This window comes from Arvicola amphibius, chromosome 11, assembly GCF_903992535.2.
Source record: "Arvicola amphibius chromosome 11, mArvAmp1.2, whole genome shotgun sequence".
NCBI classification, from domain to species: domain Eukaryota; kingdom Metazoa; phylum Chordata; class Mammalia; order Rodentia; family Cricetidae; genus Arvicola; species Arvicola amphibius.
Window position 1 is genome coordinate 42,492,567 of NC_052057.2, and position 26,067 is coordinate 42,518,633.

The window sequence follows — 26,067 nt, forward strand, 5'->3', positions numbered from 1 at the left end:
TTCGTAAGAGGCATTTCTTTAAATTTATTTGAAATTATTTCAAGAGTTGCTTGGTAAAATAGATTTTCTTTTTTTTTTTTTAAAGATTTATTTATTTATTATGTATACAGTATTGTGTCTGCCTGCAGGCCAGAAGAGGGCACCAGATCTCATTACAGATGGTTATGAGCCACCATGTGGTTGCTGGGAACTGAACTCAGGACCTTTGGAAGAGCAGGCAGTGCTCTTAACCACTGAGCCACCTCTCCAGCCCAGTAAAATAGATTTTCAAGAAGCCAAGTTACTAAGTTTTCAGCCATTTATTTATTTAGTTTTTTCAGGGCAAGGACTCAACCTTATTTTTAAGTAATAATGGCTGTCTGCGCTTTTCTTAAAAGTGTATTTATCTACTGGTTTTAGTAGTTACATTCTGGTGGAGTTTGAGATTTTACATTTACATCTGTGATGTCAGTCTTTTGGGATGGATAGATAAAGGAATGTTTTTGCTTCTCAGGTATATTCCAGAGCAAATGACCAAGAGCCATGTGGATGGTGGCTAGCTAAAGTTCGCATGATGAAAGGAGAGGTAAGTGACTTTTCTGAGGACATATCTGAACTTCGGGCTGCTCGACTCTCGCCCTTTGTTTTCTAAACTCCCACCTCAGACATAGTTGATCAGGTATTTGAAAGAGTCATTGTACTATAGATTTCAGTTATGTTTTTTTTTTATTGCCAAACACCATGGATTCTTTGTAGAGATTTGTCTCAAGCCTATATGACCACCAAGGTTCATGCTTGTACGCATTTATAATCTGGCTTACGTAAATGATATTGATAGTATAATGGTTTGCTTAGTGTTTGTACATAAGAGGGAGGGTCTAGAACATCATCTAAAGGTTAGTATTTTGTTCACATAAGCTTTTAAAAGAACTTTGATGTCTTTTAGTTTTATGTCATTGAATATGCTGCTTGTGATGCCACTTACAATGAAATAGTCACATTTGAACGACTTCGACCTGTCAATCAAAATAAAACTGTCAAAAAAAACACCTTCTTTAAGTGCACAGTGGATGTTCCTGAGGATTTGAGAGAGGCGTAAGTAATTTTATTGAACTCTTTTATGAGCTATGATCTTTCAGTCCACAACATCATTTGTCTACCAACCAATCAAAACCGTATAAAGGTAAATCTTGAAGGAGTTGGGAAGGTGGCTCAGCAGTTAAGAGGACAAGTGTTTGCTTCCTAGCACTTACGTTGGGTGGTTCCCATTCACAGGTAACTCAAGCTCCAGTGCATCTGAAGCCTCTGGTTGGCACGGGCACTTGTGCACAAACCACTACAGAATACACGCAATTAGAAAAAATAATCTTTAGAAAGGAGCTTTTAAATTCTAATGGGATATATCACAATTAAATAGAGATTACACTACTCTCTTCCTAAATTCAATCCATTGCTGGTCTTTCATGGCAATTATTTTCTTTAGGTGTGCGAATGAAAATGCCCATAAAGATTTTAAGAAAGCAGTAGGAGCGTGCAGAATTTTTTATCATCCTGAAACTACCCAGCTAATGATACTGGTAAGATAAGACTATATTTTAAATTAGTTAATTACCAAATTTATTGTTAAATATTTCAATGGCTTATTAAGCTTTGTGTATAATAAATTTACTAATGTATAAACGTTTTTTGTTGTTGTCTTTTGTAGCTGTGTTAATTTTCTCTCCTTTAGTAAGAAGGAACAAATGTTTTGGTTTGTCTTTTCTGTTTGTTCTTAATTGACTTTTTGATAAAGGGTCTTGCTATGTAGTCCCAAGCTGGCTCTGACTATCAGTCCTCTGGTCTCACCCTGCCAGATGTTGAGATTAAAGTTGGAGTACTGTGTCTGGCTCATAAGACTCTTAATGATATTCATAATATCTTGAGATTATTAATGTGTAAAAATCTTTTGATTTCCCCCCAACACACATTTGTAACCAAGCTCAGAAAGTAAAGTAAGATTGCATTAGAGAGGGAAAGCTTAGTACAGTGAAAAGGTACAAGAAGCAGGTAAGAAGAACCAAGGATGGCTTCATTTAGAAAATTATGTTTGAGTTTTCTTGGAAAAAATGTTGTGTATAATAAATTTACTAATGTAAAGAGTTTTTTGTTGTAGTCTTTTGTAGCTGTGTTAATTTTCTCTCCTTTAGTAGGAAGGAACACATGTTTTGGTTTAAAAATGTTTAAATTTGTGAGTGATTAACATGTTTGTTTGTAGTCGGCCAGTGAAGCAACTGTGAAGAGAGTAAATATCTTAAGCGATATGCATTTGCGAAGTATTCGGACAAAGTTGATGCTTATGTCCAGAAATGAAGAGGCCACTAAGCATTTAGAAGTAAGTGGGTTTGCTTTTGTGTTTCCTAACCTTTCCTGTGTCTCAAACAAATGCTGGTAACAGAAAGCCACCTAAGACTTAGATATATGGCTAATACTCATAGTCTTTAGGAAAATTAATTTTGTTTTACTTTTATCAAACGTTACATTTGTTTTGCTAAGCACCTCTTGTGGGGCTTAGAAAATAGGTCCAAAGAGCTTAAATTAGAAATTTGAGATACCCAGAAAACTTTCTTTACCCTTCTTTTGATCTGAATTTTACTACCCTGTCACCTGTTGGATGTGACCTTAGTTTACCGTGGCAGTTATGTAAGGGGAAAGGAGGATTAGAGATTGACATCATAGAACACACTTGACAATATGCTGCTGCTTTGTCTCTCCTGGGGCTCACTACTTCCTCCTACTGTTCACTACTAACCTTGAGGGTCCTCCTTCTGCCCTTACTGTCCCATCTGAATATGTGTGTACGCATACTTTCTTAGAGAAAGGGGGGTCATTTTTATTCCTCAAATTTGTGGCTTCCCCATGTGTTCTGAACAGAGTATATGAATACATTTGAAACAGACGTCTGAGTTGGAGAATTGTTGGCAGCTTGTTGAAAATCATTTTTAGAATTAACTGTTTTCTGTGACTAGAATTAAAGACTGAAATATTTTGATTTCCTTCCGTTTTATGAGCTTCCTTAATTCTGTAAGAGACTCATTATTGATCTTGTTAAATTTAAGTTTTTGTTTTGTCTTGAATTTAAAAATGTAAAACTCTGAAATTTTACTATCTTAACTTTTTAAATGTCTAGCTCATTAGTGATAATGTAGTTGACATTCTTGGTCAGTCTCTGGATCTTGTCATTTTATTAACTATTGACAGCAACTTGCCACTTTGTCCTTCCTGCATGTAGTGGGGAGGCAGGCAGGCCTGCTTTTCATCCCGCCCTCCTCCCGCACGGCTAGCTTAGCCCCGGAAATAAAAACACACAAACTGTATTCATTTAAACACTGCTTGGCCCATTAGCTCTAGCCTCTTACTAAGTCTCACATCTTGATTAACCCATTTCTATTAATGTGTGTAGCACCACGAGGTGGTGGCTTACCAGGAAGATTCTAACCTACATCCATCTTGGGCCAGAAGAGCTTCATCGCGTCTGCCTCGCTGCCTTCTACCCAGCATCCTGTTGTTTACTCCGCCCACCTAATTTTCTGTCCTATCAAAGGGCCAAGGCAGTTTATTAACCAATGATAGTAACACAGAGAGATGAACCTCCTCCATCACCTGCAGACCCCACTAGTACTTTTGCTTGTTTGAGACTGGTATCCAATTTATGACCATTCAGTCACCCTGCCCAGTTAAAATTTTCATACTTTAATTAAAAAAGAACTTTCCCCAAGTACTGAGATATATTCCAGTACTTGCATATGCTAGGCAAGCTTTCAACAGATCTTTCTTAAAACTTGGGTAACTTGTATGTGTAAGCGTAATATTAGTATTTTCTATGCTTGCCTTATTTCTCTTAGGATTCTTATGTTAATGTTGTTGGGGTTTGTCTGTTTTGCTACGTGCAACTTTCCTATCTTAAGTTTCCTGGTACATTGTGTGAAAAATCCACATTTTCTTCACCCATTTATTGCTTGATTGATGTGGATTTTTCTCTCCATGGTTATTTTGAATGATGGTATGAACATCAGTATTTAAAAGAAAAGTTTACAAAAGAAAAATCCTAACTTCCCTTTTTTAATAGTGCACAAAACAACTTGCAGCAGCTTTTCATGAAGAATTTGTTGTGAGAGAAGATTTAATGGGTCTGGCAATAGGAACACATGGTAGTAACATACAACAAGCTAGGAAGGTTCCTGGAGTGACTGCCATTGAGCTAGATGAAGATACCGGAACTTTTAGAATCTATGGAGAGGTAAGTTATTTGCTTCCTGCTTTTACTCACTTAATTGGACATAATATTCTGCTTTATCATATTTCTTTCTATAATTTTATTTTTTAATAAAACTTTTGAGGTAAGAATTCACATAAAACCAGACTAATTATTCTAGCATAAACTATTCTTTATTTCTGAAATCTTCAGAAGTGGTCAGTGCAACATTATGAGGACAGGCTTTGAGTCATACTGCCTAGAGTAGAGTCCTGTGTCTATAGATTGGGCTCTGAAATTTACTAAACTTTTCTGTTGTAACGTATGTTTACAGTTTGAACTGTGGTTAAGGAACAAGAAATAAAAGAAAACCATCCACAAAATCATTATAGCCCATTAAAAAATATTACCTATAAAGTTTAAATGATCTTATAAAGTAGGTCATTTTTTAAAATGTGTCTCTGGACAAGGAAAGCAACTTTGTTTTATGCAGACATGGTCTTGCTGTGTAGAACAAGCTAGCCTCAGTTGCCAGTAGTGACCTTTTTCTTCTTAAGCTCAGAATGCGGGTATACACACTACATGCCCAGTATGCAGCTTCTTAATATCTTGTGTTTTGTGGTAACGGGAATAGAACCCAGGGCTTCTGTACAGGGCAGACAGGCAGGCAAGTGCTATTTAACAAATGATCTAACCTGAACTGACATTCCAATAGGCTGAGCTGAATCCTGTGGTATAACATAAAAATTGGGGATTTTCTCCTTTTTCATATATTTTAGGCATTAACAGGGGTTTATATTTGTCTTTCCTTCATCTAGAGTGCTGAGGCTGTAAAAAAAGCTAGGGGTTTCTTGGAATTTGTGGAGGATTTTATTCAAGTTCCCAGGAATCTTGTTGGTAGGTACTTGTATAAAGGTTAAGTGTGAATATTTTTAATGTCAGGTAGTTTAATTGGATGTTAGGTTTGTAATTTGCTTACCTACTGTACCTGTAATCTGAGCTGTTTAGACAGCAAGTACTGTGTTTTGGGGTGTGTGTGTGTGTGTGTGTGTGTGTGTAAGAGAGAGAGAGAGAGAGAGAGAGAGAGAGAGAGAGAGAGGGAGGGAGGGAGAGAGGAGAGAATGAGAATCTTATTTGTCTTAACTGTCTTAACCTTTCATATTTTCATACCTAAGAAAGTAAAGTGTATAATTTTTCTGTGCCATTAAGAAGATCTAGAGTTTGTGTAACATTGTTAGTTTTTCTTAAGTCTTCTTATCCTTTGGGCACTTAACCTATTTCCTGCTTAATGTCTTTATTATTATTATTATTATTATTATTGTTTTGTTTTTGTTTTTTTGAGACAAGGTTTCTCTGTAGCTTTTGAGCCAGTCCTGGAACTAGCTCTTGTAGACCATGCTGGCCTCGAACTCACAGAGATCCACCTGTCTGCCTCCCGAGTGCTGGGATTTAAGGCGTGCGCCACCACTGCCCGTTTATTATTTTTAAAATATGTCCACCAAAACTGTGATAGTGAAGATCTTAAGATGGTCTGTGATACTTGTTTTTTTAGAGTGGGAATAAAAGTAAATCTGGGCTAACTATAGAATAATAAACTTCTTTCCATGTAGTAGGCACTGAATAAATAATTGGTTGTGGCAATAGTATAGCATAAGGTAAGACGTCTTGGGTAGGAGAACGGATGGTCCTATTAAGAGAGCTTACACTTGTTTATCACCATCTGTGAATATGACTGTCCATAAGTTCCAGGTTAGGTGATAGTTTCTGAGTGTGCTGTGGTTAACTTATACTTAGGTATGTTAGTTAATGGTGCTGCTGTTGATGTGCTGTCTTTGTTCCTGTGCCTTTGAGAAGCTGAGAACCATACCACACCAAGGGCCTCCTGTGTTGTAGCAGGTGCTGTACTACCGAACTATCCCGTGCCTCTGTCATTTTGGGTGCTACTTGATGCAAATAGGAAGCTCTTAGTGATTCTCCAAAGTAGTAAACTTAGAATTAAGTTCTAACATAATATGGTAGACTTTGTATAATTTTATTTTCCTTTGTTTGCTTTTGACTCTAAGGAATTTTTTGAGCCCTTTGGGTTGCATAAGAAGATAATTTCTGTCTAAGAAGGTATTTCTGTGTCATTTGTTAGATTCTATAAAATAAAATTGGAAAAGATCCAAAACATATCACTTCTCAAAGATAACTTGAAGATATTCCCTTCAGGGCTAGTAAAGGGTTGGGGATATGACTCAGTGGGTAGAGTGCTTGCAGTCCAACCTGAGTTCAGGTCATCTGCGCCTACAGAAAAGCCTCTTGTGGCATACATAGTACATGTGTAACACTGTTGTGTCAGGAAAGCTGATCCTAGGGATTTAATGGCCAGCTAGGAAAAAATGGGTTCCAAGTTAAGTGAGAGACCCTGTCTCAGCTCAAAATAAAGGGGGAGGCACAGATAAAAGAAAATTCCCCAAATTGATCCTTGGCTTCCACGTGGGTCATTGCACACGTAGGAAAAATGATTTATAGCAGAAAAATTTGTTTCTTGTAATGGATCTAAAAACCTTTTAGGACTCTTAAGTAAGATATACTGCTAGTTAATGCAAGCTCTACTTCATTAGTTTTTGATATGCCATTGTTTATTACATAATTACTAGAAAAATGAGTTGATAATAAAATTGAAGAATATTGTATAATTTTCATAAACATGAAAGTATAAAAGTTTGTTACGAGATTTTTTTAAAAAAAAATGATGAACATTGGATACTCGAACACACTCATGGTATCTCTATATGGAAAGGGGTCGGAAAACTATCTTGTGGAGTAAGTGCTCTCTTATTACCTCCATATGAGTTTGGTGGATCAAATTCAGGTTGCCAGGCTTGTGTGGCACAACCTGCAGAGACAACTTGCTGCCGCCCTGATAGGAATTTTACTATGTTACCATTTATTTTTTTTCCCTTTTGAACCCAGGGCATTGCCCATGCTAGATAGGTCTTTACTATTGAACTATACTCCAGCCACAAAGGCTGCTTTTGGAATGTTTATTGTAAGATCATTTATTCACATGGATGAAGTACTAGTTTGTGGTAGCTATTCTAAGAGCATTATTTAACTAAGCTAAGGCTTCCTACTTGTAAAAAGGTTTTGATGGTGGTTTTATGAAAAGGAAAGCAAGTTTTTGTCCAGCATAATTCTACAAGGATAAACCTTGGTCTTCCAGAGTTTGTAGTATTAATCATGAAATTTCAGGATTAAGCAAATTGGATATATCTGTAGTTCTGTTCTTTATCTGGTTATCAGTTCAGTGCTGGGACTCTGTGTATCTTGTCCACTATCCTGTCTTGGATGGCCTTTGTGATTTGAATTGTTTATATACTCTTTAGAAAACATACATTAGCAGGAGAAACCTTTTTGAAACTGAACATTTCTGTTGCTTGTCATAAAGAGTAATACACTATTTCCCTCAGATGTTTTCTGGGTTAAGCAGTCTTTTGAGAAATAATTCATAATCCTAATGAAAGCAAAGGAAAACTGAGGAATAAAAGGGAATGAGGACCACTTGGGTAAGTTCCAGAGAGAATGGGCTGCTTTACGTGTTAGAGGAATTCTAGTATTTGATCATTCCCACCTTCCAAAATCAAAGAAAAAAGTATTTTTTGAACACTGATTTGAAAATGGATCAAAACCATTCACCTTTTAGAAGCTGCCTTTAATCACTTCTTTACTTTGTCCCTTCAACATTTATACTCAATGCTCAATTTATACTACAGGTCTGCTTCAGTTTGTCAATATGCTCTGGAATTTAAACTGTGGAAATGATCATTTAAAATATTGAAGGTCTCTGGTGGGACTAAGTAAGACTTGAAGGTAGGTCCCTGCCAAGGACCCAGAAGGGTGATGGATACTTAACTCACCACTGGTACAGTTCCAAGAAGCAAGTGAACAAGATTTTGGGGGAAGGGCTTATGTGCCATCAACTTAATTTTTGTTTTCTGAAAAGACATCTTGCTTATTTTTAGAAGGATGGAGGATGAAGCTGCTGCTTAAGCTTCATTGTGTAATCTGTGAAGGTTGCTTTTTATGGACTGCTGCTAGGGCTTCTCGGAGAAGACAGTTATGTGACCTCTGATGTCTGTTTTAACCTCCTCAGTTACTGCCCTTTAAATTGAGGTTTATCGATGGATTAGGAATAGATTGTAAAAGTCTAGAAAGTGTTTGTGCTCTTATGGCCCAGTTTACTGTTGACATTGTTCCTTATGTAATGGAAACTTCTTTCAGGCACACAACATGACAGACAGACTTTATTTCCTTTCTACTGAAATTAAGCTTTTATGAAAATGACTTAGATTACAAAAATAATTGTGATGTGAACTTGATAGCATGAGGCTGCCACTACTTGGTAAGGGATATTTCTGTTACTTATATCCCAGGAATATACCACATATTTCAGTTACACATTGATTCTTCAGGTTAATCTTTATAATAGGGAAACAGCATCTCGGTGTTTCCTTTGGAGTTTTTCTTTTTATGTATTGTATACTCAGTAACTGCTGTTTGAGTGACAGGTTAAGTATGAAGAAGGTATGAATTGTCTATCATTTTATAGTATGTTTGTAGCAAGACAGCAGAATATTCATGCTTATATGTACTTACTAAAACTATGAAGTACTTAAAAAACACTTGGTGAACAATGTAATATTTTAGTTTGTAAGAATATACATGTGTGTGATTGTGTGTATACATACATGAGATGAACAAATTGACAGAGTTAATGCCAGTTAAAATTGTTTTTTCTTAGTTCCATGGGCAGGGTTTTGAAATGGAAGAGTTGTTATTTTAAAGTATTAGAAATGGTTCTAATGTTTGAAAATGCTTAGGCTTGGTAATTGTCTTGCCTGTGAACTGCGTTGGACTGTTGGAGTCAGTAGCCTTAGGCATACTCCAGAGAGAGTTTAGGTGAGGTTATTGAAAGTGAAAAGAATCACCTTTCCTTGGTGGTTATCATTTGATTGAAAGTCATAAATCTAAATTTGTACTGGATGGATAACAAATCAGTTTTTAACTTAATTTGTTTTCTTTCACTAAAGGAAAAGTTATTGGAAAAAATGGCAAAGTTATTCAAGAAATAGTGGATAAATCTGGTGTGGTTCGAGTAAGAATTGAAGGAGACAATGAAAATAAACTACCCAGAGAAGATGTAAGTATTTAATAATACTTATTTGCCTGTTTTATGTTAGAGTCTTAGTTTCTAGAAAGTACTGTGAATATTGTTGTTTTTGAAAAGTCTATTTCTTTGAATTATTATTTCATATTCTTAGAAAAGAAATCAACTGACTGTGACTACTTATTGGTTTGTCAGTACTTAAGCCAGTTTTTATAAAAGTTCCAGTCGGTTACTCTCTCCCCTGCCCCCATCCTCCCCTTGTTTTAGGTTTATTTTCTGTGTATGAGAGTTTTGCCCACATGTATACATGTGCACCATGTGCATGCCTGGTGCTTATGGAGGTCATAAGGCATTGGATCTGCTGATACTGGAGTTACTAAGGGTTGTGAACTGTCTAATGGGGTCTAGGAACCAAACCTAGGTCCTTAGCGAGAACAGATGCTCTTAACTGCAACTGCTGAGCTACCATGGATCCATCTTGTTCCATCTTGGATCCAGTTCCATCTTGGATCATTTTTACTCTTGAGTAAATCTGTAGAATTTGATGCTCAACAAAGCAGTCTGCCAAAAACAATTTTTGATCACTCCTTGTTCTTTTTTTCAGTCTCTCCTCATGTTAATCTTTTGCTTACAATTCTGTTACTAAATTTTTACACCTCAAGGTGTTCAGTCGATTTTGTGGGGTCAGTGGTCCACTTGATACACCTGATTTGGGGGCTTTAAAGCCTGAAAATAAGCCTGTGGTTGTCCCTAAAACAACCAACTAGAATCCAAGACACTAGAATTTTCTCAGTTTTGCACAGTAAAGCACTGTTCAGAGAATATGCTAACTCTCAGAGTCGGTTGTAGACACTCATTAGCTCAGACCATTGTTGCCTACTCAAGATAGCACTTCTTTGTTTCTTTGTACTGGACATGGGTTGAAATACACCTCAAAATAAATGTCCATTGTCTTCACAAGGGTCAGAACATTTTCTTCAGTAATTTTAAAACACTGTTTTAAAATGTGTTGTATCACATAGCATCTGCTTGCTTTGTATGGTTTTTAGGATGTCTGTCACAGACAAGAATTAAAATAGTGTCTGACATTATAATCTTCACTTTTCTCATACACCTAGTGTAATATAATAACAATCTAAAATCTTATCTGATGGCTAAGATAGTCTAAACCATTAAGTAGCTCAAATAGAACTTAAGTTGCTGTTCACGGCTAGTCTCCCCATGACATGTTCCCGCTTGGTTTCGGTCTTGCCATTCCAGTGCAGGTTCATTCTTACTGCACTGCCATCCCTGTGTAGCTTGGGCCGTTGTTATTGCTGTTTTCAGTCCTGGGTTATTTTATGGGCAAGGTGTGGTGACACATGTCTTTAATCTCAGCACTTGGAGGCAGAGGCAGGCAGATCTCTAAATTCTTAGCCAGCCTGGTCTACAGAGCTAGTTCTAGGACAACCAGAGCTATACAGAATCACTCTCTCAAAACCACCACCACCACCCCAAAAAAGAAAGAGAAAGACAAATACATTGCAGAGGGCTGCTGTTGAATAGTTGATGAGCAAGGAGGTTGAATGTGTGGGAGTGAGACTGCTCTTTTCAACACAAGCTATTTAAGTTCATTTTGGTTGGTGGGTGCAAGTGCCTACCGCATATGCTGCTCTAATGTGTAAAGTTTCTATGCTTTAAAACTTTTTGTGTCGTTGGGGTAAGTCAAAGTACAGAAGGTTGATGACCTTAGTTCCATCTTTGGAATGTGTGTAAAGGTGGAAGGAGAAAACCAATTCACAGATCGGCCCTGCCCTCCACATGGGGGTGCGCGCGCGCGCGCGCGCGCGCGCACACACACACACACACACACACACACACCAAGTGTTATATTCCCTGTGGTAATTTCTGAGAACACTCTTAGGTCTTCACATTTGTTTTGTACCTTGGTTGAAATTACTTCACAGTCAATGGAACTTTCTGTGTTGAACCCTTAGCAACTATCCTGGTATTTGTCTTCTTTTAAAGCAGCTGTATCTAAGTAAGTTAGAATTTTTAACAAATTGGTTTTTATATATTTGTATTTAGAACTAAAAAGTATTGATAAAATCTATTTTAAAACTTTGGAGATATTTTTTGAGTGTAATTAATAATGCTATGTAGTCAGTGTCCTTTTGTGTGTGTGTGTGCGCGCACGCTTGCACGCATGTGCGTGTACGTGTGTGGAAGTGAGGACAATGCAGAAAGTGTTTCTGTTCTTCCAACATGCTGGTTCCAGGGATAAAACTTAACCTAGGTCATCAAGCTTGGCAGCAAGTGCCCTTCCCCATTGAGCTATTTCACCAGCACTGGAAATATGCATTTTAATTGTTAGAAATACCTACACACTCTACATTTTGTTTAGTTTTTAATTTAGATATGGGGGGGGGGTCTCACCCTGTTTTATATTAAACTAGTAACGATCCCTTTACTTCATTCATCCTCCCAAGTACTGAGATTTACAGGCATGTGCTACTATGTCTTCTCAGCATTTACAGAGATAACTTGTTTAATACGTGTTTGGCTTTTAAATCTGTGCCTACTGTGATAGATTTTGTAGTTTGAAAGACCATGACCAGTTTAGTGTTTTGTTAAAAAATTGGTTTGTTGTGCTTGAGTGATGCCTCAGCAGTTAAGAGCACTGTCTGTTCTTCCAGAAGTCATGAGTTCAGTTCCCAGTCACCACATTGTGGCTCACAACCATCTGTAATGAGATCTGATTCCCTCTTTGGGTCTGTAGGAATACATGCAGGCAGAACGCTGTTTGCATGATAAATAAGTAAACCTTAAAAAAATTAGTTTGTATTCTTGGGACATTAAATTGATCAGAAATCAGAAAACTAGCATAAACTGATCTTTTTTTTTTTTTTTTAAGCAAGCAAGTGTAATCTTTCACAAATAAGGTGTTGAAAATTTCTGCATTTCAGTCAAATTACTGTGTTGTAGAAAAACTTGCCAAATTATATAATTAATATGTGATATTGAAGATAATGTACTTTCTTATAGGGAATGGTTCCATTTGTATTTGTTGGCACTAAAGAAAGTATTGGAAATGTACAAGTTCTTCTAGAATATCACATTGCTTACTTAAAGGTATGTATACAGTTCACATTGTATTCTTGTATCTCCGCTGCATTATTGTGTGAATGTTGTATGCTTTCTGTAAATAAGGAATCTACATGTTGAACATGCTGATTTATAGTAATGTTTGGGTATTTAAATGTTTTAAATTTACTTCAGTTTTTCTGGAGAAGGGAGCCCTCTCATTTTTTTAAGGTTCCTTTAATCAAATGACTATTTTTGGAGATTTGTAAGTTTGTCATTATTTACAATAGCTATGTGCAGGCCAGTTTGTTTCCTTTTTTTCCCTCATTTTAACTGTCTGCATAAGGTGAAATTGGACATCTTTGATATCTCTGACAGTTTTTGAGTCAGTTGAATTGCTCCCAGTAGATGTTCCATCAATTCTGAGTGGGGTAGTGGGTTTCTGGAGATGGCAAACCAAAGCCAAGTGTATGGTAAACAAAATTGGAATCGGTCTTCAAGCTATACCCTCAGCCTCCATTTGTTAGATTTGAAACATAATATAGAAGAGTTGTAGGAAAAGACGTACCTGTAAGTTAGTAAGCATCGCAGTTGTTTTTTGTTTTTCTTTATTTTGTTATTCATAGTAGTATTCTTGAATGTTCTCTAGTATATTTTTCCTCCAAGCCAATAGTTTTGCTTTGACGGTTACCTTCACATATTGTAGTACCTCAATTTCTAAATGGTCAAGTCTGTAGCTCATTAATTAACTCTGTTACAGAGACAGTATGTAGCCAATGATCTGGCTCAGTGGATAAAGGTTATTTGCAGCCAAGCCTTACAACCTACATTGTGGAAGGAGATCTTAAAGTAGTAGTAGTTAATTTCCACAGGCACATGGTAGCACACACAAGCATTCAAGAGTAAAAAAGGACAGTATTTGTTAATAGGATTAGCAATTAACAGATAGGTTAAGTTTATTATACAGTCACTTGAAGCAAGAGAGGTGTATATACTGTATGCTTACTGTATGCTTATAGCAATGTGTTAGACACACTATAAAGCATTCAGTGTTTCTTGAGTTGACAAGCAAATGACCTTATGAATACAATTCTGCTTTATGAGATGATTTCAAAGATCACAGTTTGTTTCTTTGGTAGATTGTAAAATTCTAGCTCTAGGCTAGTACACACACACACACCAACAAAAACCTGTATAGAACTAGGGTCGATAGGTAGGGTAAAGGTGTTTGTCTCGGGTCTCAGAGGGCGTGAAGTGTACATGTACACAAATAGCAAAAGCGATTCTTTGTTTTGATTGTAGGAAGTGGAACAACTAAGAATGGAACGCCTGCAGATTGATGAACAACTGCGACAGATTGGTATGGGTTTCAGACCTTCTTCCACCAGAGGGCCTGAAAAAGAGAAAGGCTATGCCACTGATGAAAGTACCGTCTCTTCTGTACAAGGTTCTAGGTCTTATAGTGGAAGAGGCAGAGGTCGTCGGGGCCCTAATTACACCTCCGGTTATGGTAAAAAGAACATTGTTTTATTTCTTTAATAGTGTGTAGTAGTGTTCTAGTTTAGATGCTGTGCATATTTTCATGCTAGCTCTAGTTTGATTTTGAGGGTGAAAGGTAGTTCTGAGGTGTGTGTTACTACTGTTACATACTATTGACGGTGAAAGGTAGATAGCATAGAAACAGAAAACAAAGCATAATTTAAAGCTGGAATAAAGGGTGAATGGGTATAGGGCCTGTGTTCTTAATAGTGTGGTGACATACATTTCCTGTAGAATGTTAGTATGATACTGCTACCTGTAATGAAACATAAGTGAAAATTAAACTGATGACTAGTTCAGCATCATATACAGTAAGTCTCCACAGCTTTGAAATAAACTTTGCTGATTTGGCAGCTTTGAGTGTTTGCACACCTTGTGTAAACTATTTTGTGTAGCAGCCTGAAGATGAAGGCTAATAAAGAGAATTAACATTTCATAATGAACATCTTTATAAAATATACTTTCACTTTGAAGCTGGGGCCTAACCTGGGTAAGAAAAGATCAGTGGATCCTATGGCCATTAACAATTCTCTAATCTTAAATTCTCATTTATTCTTATTTAGCTCTGGAGTTGTTTCATCTTTCTCCATTTGGACTTGGATCATAGCAGTGACCTGATCCTTCTGCCCATCCCTCCTCATTTCCTTTTCTGTTCTCTTCTCCCTGTGTTAATCTTGTTTTGAGGAAATACTTGTGAACGTAGGCCAGGAAATATTTACAGAAAGTAGAGGTGAATGCAGGTTCAGATCCAGATTTTTTAACTGAGGAATCTAATGGTGTTAGAGTTGTAAGCCTGTATTGTCTTTCATTTGTTGTACAGGTGCAAGGCTAAGTATCCCTTCTCTTTCACAGTATAACCTTATGTTCCATTATCCTGTTTTCTTGATGCGTTTTCATTAACACAGCATTGAAGTTCTAAATAAAATTCTAAAAATATATGTTCACCATGTAATAGATGGAGAATTGTAAGCTAATGCTGTATTTCCAAGAAGTATATTTAATGACAGTAATTAAATAGAAATCAGGTATATTTACATTTTAATGCTAAATTTACATAATCAGATGTGGCTTTGTATGGCAAGAGTGAGAAAAGCCATTGAACAGCTTGATTAGTGTCTGGGGCCTTTGCTTATTGATGAGGGAATTATTCTGGTAAATGAATGAGGAGTAGACAGTAAAATGTATGGGAAAATGGCAAAGGAATCCTTTGGGTTGGAGAACGCTATACAGAGCCTTCAGTAGATGGCAGACTTAGCTTTGTAGAACTAGAGACATGTTTCTTGAAGTAACTTAAGAGAAGAACGTTGGAATTCAAATGTTCTTATCAGAAGGACTAAACAGTAATAAATATAAGAAACATTTACTAGTAGACCATTTCTAAAGTCGTGCTAAATTTAGTTTGAATCTTAATCTTGGTTATGATAAGACATAATTAATGTAAGCTTTTAGCACATTAGCATTTAAAGTGATGGGAGCTGTCTTGATAAAAGTGGTAGTTATAAGTTAAAAGAAAAGCCTGATCATGACTAAAAACAAGTTGTGATTGTCATGGCTCATTTTTAAAAGCTTTTCTGGGATTTCTTTCCTTGTATCCTGCTTGTACTGTCAAACATTGAGAGTTTGTAATGTCTGTATTGTTTCCAGCAGAACAGTAGCTAATAATCTACAGCAACTTAGAGCTGTGGGCAGCACAGCATTATCATCATAAAGCTCACCGTTGCCTCATTGGCTAACCTCTTACACATCACCTGGACTGTAGGTGTTTTGTTTTGTTGAAAGTTTGACAGAACCTGCTCGCTTGTCATTTCCAGATTCTAGGAAGACTTGTTTCTTGGCTTATGACCACCTGCCTATAGTTTTTAAAATGCCAGTGACTACAGGGTTCTTATGCTGTCATCTTTATAGCGTGAGAAAGATTTAAGGACCTATGAGATATTTGGGGACCACCTAGATATTTTAGGACAATCTCCTCATGTCATGCTTGAACCTTATACTTGACTTTGTGATTGTAAAAGACCTGAGTATTAGCCAGTTCATCAACAGCTTTGTGTTTCGTAATGTTTGTCTCACAAATAAATACTGGGTGTATGTTAAGGAGTGATTTCTTTGCTCTTTTCCTTGGGTAAGGTAAAATAGTTTACTAGGCTTACCTCCTTTACATTTTAACACAGATTTGTTTTACTACTCGTGAAATGATTATTGTCTATATTTTGACAGTTTTATAGTATACAGTTAATGCTTTTTGACATTTGGACAAATAATTGTTAAATGGTTACTTTATTCCCTTCCATGATGTTTTCATTCTTAACAACTACTTAAGAGAGAAAAATAAACTGGATTTTTTTTTTTCTAAAATGTTTTTTCTTTTCCTCTGTAATTTGTATTGGTAGACTTCTTTATTCCTTGCACCTTATTTCCATTTTAATATCTAAGGAGGACTAGGGTTTTACTACTAATTTTAACTTTAAACTCATGGAGTTTAAAGACAACCAATGTTTAGGTACTTCATTCAACAAATTCATTCATCAACGGGGAATTTTTTGCACGACACAGATAGGATAAAGATGAAGTTTTGCCTTTTGGCATAGAGCAGTTGTATCTACATAGAAGAATGTTGAGAACAGCAGCATGTGGCATGATACAGACAGACAATACTTCAGTGAAATAAGAGAAGGGGAAAGGTTCCATTTTCAGTTAAATTGGTACGAATTTAGAACTCAACTATTTTTGAATGAGATTAGTCATGTGAACTTCATTCAGTGGTCCCGTTTCTCTTATTCTTTGTTAGGTAGTAACTGTTTTCTCAGAATCATTGTTATGCTAATCTGAGGCAGCAGTAAAACATTTTATGTATATTAGCTAACCAGAACTTCCAGCTTTAAGAAAGACTATCTTTCTTAAAGTGTTCTGATTTTAGAGATACTAAAATGTGAGAGAAAAATATACATTCAAGTCAGTAATAATAGACTATTGATTAAAATTAAAAATTTTCTGGATGTGATGAAATTTATTTTAGGTATTGGGTAACATTTATTGTACTGATTTTAGACCATCGATATAAAAATGAGCAAAAAAACCTTGACTTTAATTACATTTTCGTCGTGTACCTTTCCTCTAATTGTAGAATCTAATTGCATATTAAATTTAAAGTTTTTAATGTGGCTCTCTTCAGAACTGTGCTTACTTTACATGATACTTAAGCATCTGTGTATGTGCACCTAATCGGTTTACATACTATCTTTTTCCTAAGGTACAAATTCTGAGCTGTCTAACCCCTCCGAAACAGAATCTGAGCGTAAAGATGAGCTGAGTGATTGGTCGTTGGCAGGAGAAGATGACCGAGAGACTCGGCATCAGCGAGACAGCAGGAGACGCCCAGGAGGAAGAGGCAGAAGTGTTTCAGGGGGTCGAGGTCGTGGTGGACCACGTGGTGGCAAATCTTCCATCAGCTCTGGTAGTCTTTTACATACTATGTCAGCGTTCATGCTTTGTAAACAGTATAACCCTACAAAAATCATTTCTTCCCTCAGAGCCAAACAGTTTTGGAAGTTTATGATTCTGCTTATTATCTTAGAGATAATAGTAGACTGTAGCAATTAATATAGGAAATTTTGTGTAGATTAATTCGGAGAGAAGGCTTACATAAGAATATGTAGGTCAGAACTTTCAGTTGACTGGTTTCCTTTGCTTTGGGGTCCTTGGTAATTAGGTAATTTTCCCCAAGAATTGTTTGATACATTTTGAGGACAGAGAGAAGGGTACACTGAACTCAGTTTTATTTTTCTGAGAAATTGAACTGTAAAGAGGAATATGGAGGGGCTGGAAAGGCAGCTCGGCAATTAAGAACAGTTATAGCTGGTGTAAAGTAGGAGTAAAGTCCTAGCACCCACTGCTCACAGCCCTGCAACTCCAGTTCAGGCCTTTCTGATACTCTCTTGTGGTCTCTGTGGGTGCTTGTGCATTTGGGTGTGCATAGGCACACCACATGTTCACAGATACAGTGTAGAGACAAAGATGTCATATGCTCAAGCATCTCTTGGCTGTGGATATTTGATGTCTTTTGTTTTTACCATTGGGTGGTAATAGTTGCCAGAATGCTCTTTCTGAGTGGAGTGACAAGAGGAGAGGGTTTCCAGAGATAATATGGACTAGATTATTTTAAAGCACTGTACAATAGCATTACTTCTTTGTCATTTAAGAAGGTCATACTTCATGATTAAATACCTCATTGAAAATATTAATATATTTAATGTTTTAAATCTTTTAGAAGATTAGCCTTTGCATATTAAAGCCAGGCCATTATGGTGCACACCTTTAATTCTAGCACTTGGGAGGCAGAGGCAGGTGGATCTCTTGGTCTACAGAGTGAGTTCCAGGACAGCCAAGGCTACTCTGTCTCCCCCCCCCACCCCAAAAAATCCAAACATGTTAACGTACAGTGGAACAAATCGGCATAAAATGGAGGATGTGTATTTAGCTCTAATTGGATCCCACTTTTCAGTGGGCCCTAAGTTTAGTTTTATTTAGAAAAGTTTAGCTTAGTTTTTACAGAAAAATAATTTCTGTATTAAAATGTACAATATATACTATTATACTATTATATTTTGTGGACATGCAAAATGAATGTATTTTACCTAGTGTTTATGATTAATAGATGAATTGAGCATCTTTTGCAAAGATGCTGTTACCAAAGGAAACTTAAGAGTAATGGTGACTAGGTGAACTCCTTCTGTAATTGAGTGTTGGGAGCAGTAGATGCACATAGGTAAGAGAGGTGCTTTTCTTTTCTTTGTAACTTTACGCAACACTTTGTTTTCAGAGTTATGATGCAAGTTAACATCCTAACTCTGTTAGGATGTTTTATTCCATAACAGTTACTATTTAAGCCTAATTTACTTTGATACCTGTGTTAGACTTGTTTTGGTTGCTTCAGTTCATAGTTAACTGATTTTTATTATATTAGGTCTTGGGTGCAGTTACTGAATTTTATTTGGAAATAGTTCACAAGCAGTTTAATGTAAAGAGAAACAAGGCTCTCAGAATCACTACATAATAGTTGAATACTTATCTACATTTTTATTTCTCTACCCTCTGGGTAGGATTAAGAGTGTGAATGTCAATCCGGTTAGTGGTAGTGCACACCTTTAATGCCAGCTCTCAAGAGGCAGAGGCAGAGGCGGATCTGTATGAGTTCGAGGCCAACTTGGTTTATAGAGTGAGTTCTAGGACAGCCAGGGCTGTTACATAAAGAAACCCTGTCCAGGAAAAGAAAAGAGTGAATGTCAGAATTAGATAGTATTTTCTGATATCGTTATCCTTCAGTATCTCTGGAGGATTGGTCTCAGTAACCTCCACAAATGTCTTTTTTTAAATCTTTTATGAAAGGTTATACAATATTAATACATTATCTGTACATACTGTTCTACATTATCTCTAGATTACCTCTGTGCAAAAATGCTGTGTAGGTAGTTTAAGTTTGAGGGACACTAGTAAGAAAAAAATTATGCAGGAATAAAACTGTTTAATACAGCTATATCTCCTTCTGTAGTTTTTCTGAGGCTATAGAGATCTGACTATATTTTTAAAACAATTCAAAGAAAACATTACAAAGCTGAAAAATAACCTAAACTTTTGCTTTACAATTTCTTTTATTACCATTAAAATTTCACCTATTCATCTTAATAATTTTCAGGTAAATTAGTGATAAGAAGAAAACTCCAGGCCTATATTTATATTGGGGGGATTGGAGTTTATGTATGGTTAGTTGATGTAGTTCAGTAAATCAAGTATTTTAACTGCAGCCCTCTTAAATGAATATTTCTTGCCTCTGACATGAATATAGTGCTCAAAGATCCAGACAGCAATCCATACAGCTTACTTGATAATACAGAATCAGATCAGACTGCAGACACTGATGCCAGCGAATCTCATCACAGTACTAACCGTCGTAGGCGGTCTCGTAGACGAAGGACTGATGAAGATGCTGTTCTGATGGATGGAATGACTGAATCTGATACAGCCTCAGTAAATGAAAATGGGCTAGGTATGTAAGCATTTAGGGAAAAGTTGCGCGTGTGTGTGATTGTATTATTATACTGATAATAGATGAGGCTTTTGTTTACGTATGCAATTCACAAATGGTTTTTTAGTGTTTCCTTTTAATAGGGAAGATAGCTTGCTTGTCTTGGGTGTCTTATTTTTTATATTTGTCAAACTATCTGAAACTGGGAGGATTAATTAAAGTGCCCATTCATACCATTTAATCATCAGTACAAATATTTAGTTGATCTTATTGCGTACAGATAAAACTTAACTCTTTTAGCACCCCCTTTGAATAATTATGGTACACTTTGGGAGATGCAAAGAGTGAGCATTAATTATTATGGGGCTAAAATGAAGTTAACTTTGAAACACAAAATATGTTGGAGAGAAATCTTTTATTCTGAATAACAGCGGTAGTTTCGGTCATGTATGGCATTTTGTTTTATTATGGGTTAAAGCCCTCTTTATTTCCAGAGAGGAATGCTTTATGCTACAAAAATGTATATATAATCCTATGTCGATATTGTATGCTTTACCTTCAATGTCTAACTAAAAGTTTTTCTTTCCCTTTTTTAAATAAGGAAAGAAGTTTTTCGTTTTTGTTTTGTTATTTTTTGCCAGAATAGTTGATGGTAAACTTTGCAATTGCAGATGATAGTGAAAAAAAACCCCAGCGACGCAATCGTAGCCGCAGGCGTCGTTTCAGGGGTCAGGCAGAAGATAGACAGCCAGGTAACTTGAGTGGGCCTGTTGGTGTCAGGCCACAAGCATGAAAAAATGTCATGTGTCTGCATTCTAAATATAATTACATGTTCACATGTGTGTATATACATTCAGAATTTGCATTGCATAAGCTATTCAACTAATGACACTGCTAAGAAAATGCATTCTTCCTTCACAGTATAAATGTTTAGATCCAGTCCTAAGTGAACTAATGTTGTGTCTTTATTTCTTACATGGAAATACTGCAGTTGGCAGATTCCTCAACCTTAAGATGGGGACTGCCATTTCAGGGACTGTGGTGTGAATTGTGTTTGAGGTTGATTGGCAAAACTAGGTAGTTTTGCATGGTGCCTGCTTACTATATCTAGATTGGGCGCCTCATTTTGATGGGAATTAAAATCCTCAAAATTTAAAAAGAAAATGTAGAAGTGTCTTTTTTTCCTTAAAAGAGGGTGCATGTTAATGTTCTTGTGTTATTGTAGTGTGGTGTGTTTTCCTTTACACATACTAATCATTCAAATAGTTTTTACTTTAGTTTCATTCAGTATTTTATGTTGTCACAAGTTTTGGTAACTGGAAAGAAACTTGTTTGCTATGTCTTTATTATTTTGAAAACAGTTCACTTCTTATTGTACAGAGAATCACTGTGTATTCACCATGAAGAAATTGTGTGCAGTAGAAATAAACCCCTTTCAAACTAACCAATTTTTGCATTCTTTCCAAAACATGGTCTTTCATGTGTCTCCCTCTCCCCCACAAATAATGTAAATCATAAAACTTTAAGTATAGAGGTTGTAAAGACATTTGGGAAGTCTAGGTAAGGGCTTTATTTCCTAATCTGAAGAATTTGTGTTTTAAAGATAGAGGGACATGTAAAAATCAAACACTATCAAAGAATTTGTTTTGCCTTTATATTTCTTCTACCCCCTTTTAATGTTAGAATAGTATTTTAATTGAAGAGGTCATTAATTTCAGTTTTGAAGGTGGCAAAGCAATGAGTATTTTTTGGCCCAACCTTTTAAAGACGAAAATTCAGGCTATCAGTATGAGCTCATTAACCTGGAATACATTTCAGCATAACTTAAGCTAGTGATCCTGGCTAAGTATACAGACATAAAAACATCCAACAAAATTTCTTCTAAACGAATTTGATGTTTTTGACTGGAATTAACTGAGATGATTTGGAGTTTTGACAGCAGGGTGCTGTTGCATACATCTGATCTGATTTCCCTGTTGTTGGGAACCGTTGTGTTTCCTCTTACCAAATTCCTTTCTGTCCAGCCACCCATTTTCCCAAAGTTTCTTGGTGTCACAGCAGTCGGGGAGATAGCCTTCACACAAAGTTGATAGTAGTTCTTCCTTTGCCTAAAATTCTTAGTTGCTCTTTGTTCTATATGAATTAACTGTTGAGTGGTCTTTTCTACACTTAGACCTTACAGAGGCAGAGGTATCCACTCATTCTTAAGTCAACACAGGAAATTACAGGGTCCCGATTATGCCACAAAATTGCCTAGATTTTTTTCCATGAAATTTCAATTTCTATTGAAACTTAAGGGGCTGCATTCCATAAGAACTATAAAACAAATTTCTTAACTGGCTCCCTTTGTTTGGGGACAAGGAACAGAACTAAGTGCCACTTAGCTTTGAACTCAAAACTACGTCAAGGTTTTCATTCTGTAGGATTAGGTGAAAGGGTCTAAGAACTGTTTGCACACATTTACATTGAGCAATATGCCTTTCTGTGCAGCAGCATCTTGAAGTTGATGCATTCTTCCAGGTGTCACTGAAGTCTACACTATGAAAACAAAATAATCCATTGGAAGGCTCCCCCACCCGTGGTTACGGTCATTTTCAAGACAGTTCTATTGCCCTAATATAATAGTCAAAATGAGTAGGTTATACTAATCTCCCAGGAATATTGCTAAACATTAAAAGTTCTTGGCAGTAGGCTTCAGAATGAGCCTATGGAATTCCTTATAATTTGGAAGAAAAGCAGTTTTAGATTTGAAATGTATGTAGTTTTCTAATAAGTCTTGATCCATAATGCTTAATTATGTTTAAGGTTCACTTAAAGTAATGAATTACTAGAGAGTTCTTCCAAACTTAACATTAGTATATGCATTATTAATATGAATTGTAAAATACAATTCAGCCTTTTATTGTATTAAATGGTTTTGTTAGCTGCATGTAGTATGACTCTAAACTAATTCTCCCCAGATATGGTGGCTTTATAAATAATGTTAAATTGATCTGATTTTAGTTTTTAATCATTGGGGTTTTTCTTAAAATTAGACTGTAATAGAAAATGATTATGCCAAATTAAGAACACTGAATTTCAAGTTCTTAGGTCAGTGCATAAACTAATAAACAGAGGCCATTTACTAGCATGATAGAGTTTACTTTGCTTCCTAATTCATTACTTAATGTGATTATCTTATGTTTAAGATGGGACAGCATCTCTTTTTACTCTCTCTGTTCCTTTCCCACCCTGACAAGTGTCTAACCACATTAGGATTGTCTTAGTTTACCTGTACTTCTTAAAATTTGAACATCAGATAGTTTAAATGCTGTCTATGTCTAGCATGAAATGTTAGGAAGAAACCACAAATACCACAGTTCAATATCCTAATTGTGCCGTTTTTCATGGGCCAAAGGGACAACCAAAAAAGATACAACATTAAAATTTTTAACTATCCCATCATGACTTGTGCCAACATCTTCCCCTGACACGCACACTAATAACTGCAAACACCACTCTGTACTTAAAACACTGTCGTGAAGTGTTTGTTCTTGGTGGTGGGTTGCTACACCAAATTCATCTCACAGTCTTAGACTCAACCAGGAGATGGCTGGTTTCTTGAACAAAAGGACTTCAATCTAGATTTCCTCAAGTTCCAGCTTGAATTTTTCTATGTCAGCACTAAAATCATAGGCACATTTTCCCAAGCTATGCTTTTGTTCAGATGTGGGTACCCAGCGTAAATTTTTGAAATTGGGTTACCCACCATTAGTTTAGTTTAATAGTGAAATTATTCTTATCCATAATAAAATTTAGAAATATTTTTCAACACCTGTAATTTTTTTCTCATCTTTAACAGTCACAGTTGCAGATTATATTTCTAGAGCTGAGTCTCAGAGCAGACAAAGAAACCTCCCAAGGGAAACTTTGGCTAAAAACAAGAAAGAAATGGTAAGGAGAATTTAACCTGTAGGGTTTTTGTTTTATTATTTCGTGTTGCTTAGACTTAATTATTTTTTACTTATTACTGTATGGTCACTTGTTTCACCTGAAAGATATTTAAAGAAGATGTTGGTTCTATCCCAGGCCCCTGCTGAGTGAAGATGTGCATGCTTGAGTCTGAGACACTGGCCACATAGATAGCACGGCAGTATTTACTTGACTTGCTCTTGTCAGTAGTGGGAATAGACCCTTTAAGTTTCAATTCATTTAAATGTTTTCAGTGGTTAATACAGAAATAGGAGTTTTGAAAGGTGAGTAAAATGGATGATTGTTTTACCTACTGTATTGACTGTTTGCACCATTTATATGGTGTGCTTCCCAGTGGTCTAAAATTATAGGTACAGGTTTCATTGAACAGTGCCGATGGTTTCTGTGATGTGGGCACTCATAAGTACTAGAGATAATGTAGTTTAAAAACCCTTGAGACTGGGGTGCATTGGCATTTGTTTAATACGCTTTCTGTATGGCATATGAAAGTTATCCTTTTTTAAGCTAATGTTTATGTAGTCATTTTCTTCCTCGGCTACAGATTTCTTTATAAAGATGTTGAAAAAGTTGTCTCCCTTTGACAGGCAAAAGATGTGATTGAAGAGCATGGTCCTTCAGAAAAGGCAATAAATGGTCCAACTAGCGCTTCTGGCGATGAAATTCCTAAACTACCGCGTACTCCAGGAGAAGAAAAGACTAAGAACTTAAAAGAAGAAAGCACTCAAGAAGCAGCAGTCCTGAATGGTGTTTCATAACTGAAGGAAGTTCCTAGTTTACAGTTCTTTTACATTACAGTTACAATAGTGCTTGTACAAGCTTGCCAAAGATAGAATTCGGATCGCCAGTCTTACATCGCACTTTCAGTTCCTCCATTTGGAATTCAGAAAGGGGGAGGGATCCTGAAGAAATCATATGTTAAACATACTTTGACACCTACTGTGTTAAAAATATATCATCAGATGTGCCTTGAGAATAGTATATGTAACATTAAAAAAAGTTGCTGGCTATAGGAAATGTTATTTTGTTTTCAAAATATGGCAGAGATGGGAGGTGGGTGGGGTGGGGTCCCTAACGTAATATTCTTTATGAAAGCATTAGCTGCTTTTGTTACATTTTTAATAATATGCAACCACTTCTTCACCTGAGGAAAACTAGAATGAAGCAGTTTAAAATATTTTGCACTGAATTGTAATTTCTTCATTAGTTTAGTCTGGAAACTGGTCTGTTATGTGTTTTAAATGCTGTTTGTAGAGGCAAGTCTGCAGACCACTGGAATACATATGTTATCTCATCTGCAGGGACACGGGGTGATATTGGCAGTGACTGTTCTACATTGAGGCTTTGTTTGGTTTATTTATTAAAGTGTACAGTATTTAAAAAAAATCAAACATAGCTTTAGTTGAAACACTAAGCTGATTAGTCATGTCCATTCATAGCCTGAACTACTGAAAAGATCAATTTCCAGAGGGTTTATTCTGTAAAAACTACATGTTTAGTCTTTAGTAGAGTATCTTTCACATTTTCTTTTCCCCTTTTTTCCTTTTTCCCCCTTTTTGATCTTGGTTGTTTGATGTGCAATATGTTTTTGTATGCAGGTAGTAAATAAACTTTGATCTTCCATTTGCTGATTTTAACTTTCTACTTTTTATGCCAATTGTTTCAAAGAAGAAGGATTACGTCACAGACCTAGAATAGATAGCATTCTTGGATTGCTTTTCAAAAGCACTTATTCTGCCTCAGTCTAGTATTAAAATGCTAACCATTTATTCTAAAGTCTTAACACTTAATTTTTACTGTTAAATGGTTTAGAAAATATATGTCTTTGCTGTTAGAGAAACATCTTCATATTAAATTCTAAACTAAAGGAATTTGTGGAAGATATGGGAAGCAGAAGATAAGCATTTTACTTTTGCCTTAGGTTTTTCATTTAAAAACTTTTAAAGGTATAAGCAGTTTTAAAGTAATAGGCCAATAATGTGGTTTTTGATTGACAAGGAAATAATTTTGAAGGTTTTCATACCAGTGATTGAAAATCATTAATTAAAAGATTAAAAATATTTTCTTCAGGACACTTAATTTTATGAAAGAATTTTCAGCTGGAAGTTTAAC

At 36.1% G+C, this 26,067-nt stretch overlaps 1 protein-coding gene across 4 annotated transcripts in view; it reads left to right on the forward strand.

The window, feature by feature from the left end:
• Fxr1 (FMR1 autosomal homolog 1) overlaps positions 1-25,586 on the forward strand; it is a 49,728-nt gene extending 24,142 nt beyond the window's left edge. Inside the window, exons 4-18 of one of the 4 annotated variants that reach the window (XM_038348145.2) lie at positions 494-565; positions 926-1,074; positions 1,463-1,556; positions 2,234-2,350; positions 4,085-4,255; positions 5,029-5,107; positions 9,286-9,395; positions 12,387-12,473; positions 13,728-13,785; positions 13,873-13,935; positions 17,215-17,418; positions 19,807-20,007; positions 20,658-20,738; positions 23,828-23,919; positions 24,543-25,586. In XM_038348145.2, coding sequence (XP_038204073.1) covers positions 494-565; positions 926-1,074; positions 1,463-1,556; positions 2,234-2,350; positions 4,085-4,255; positions 5,029-5,107; positions 9,286-9,395; positions 12,387-12,473; positions 13,728-13,785; positions 13,873-13,935; positions 17,215-17,418; positions 19,807-20,007; positions 20,658-20,738; positions 23,828-23,919; positions 24,543-24,713 — 1,749 coding nt within the window. In that variant the 3' untranslated portion in view covers positions 24,714-25,586. Of the gene's footprint in view, positions 1-493; positions 566-925; positions 1,075-1,462; positions 1,557-2,233; positions 2,351-4,084; positions 4,256-5,028; positions 5,108-9,285; positions 9,396-12,386; positions 12,474-13,727; positions 13,936-17,214; positions 17,419-19,806; positions 20,008-20,657; positions 20,739-23,827; positions 23,920-24,542 lie in introns of all 4 variants that reach the window. The other 3 variants (XM_038348143.2, XM_038348142.2, XM_038348144.1) reach the window with 3 other exon arrangements.
• The last annotated feature ends 481 nt before the right edge of the window (positions 25,587-26,067 follow it).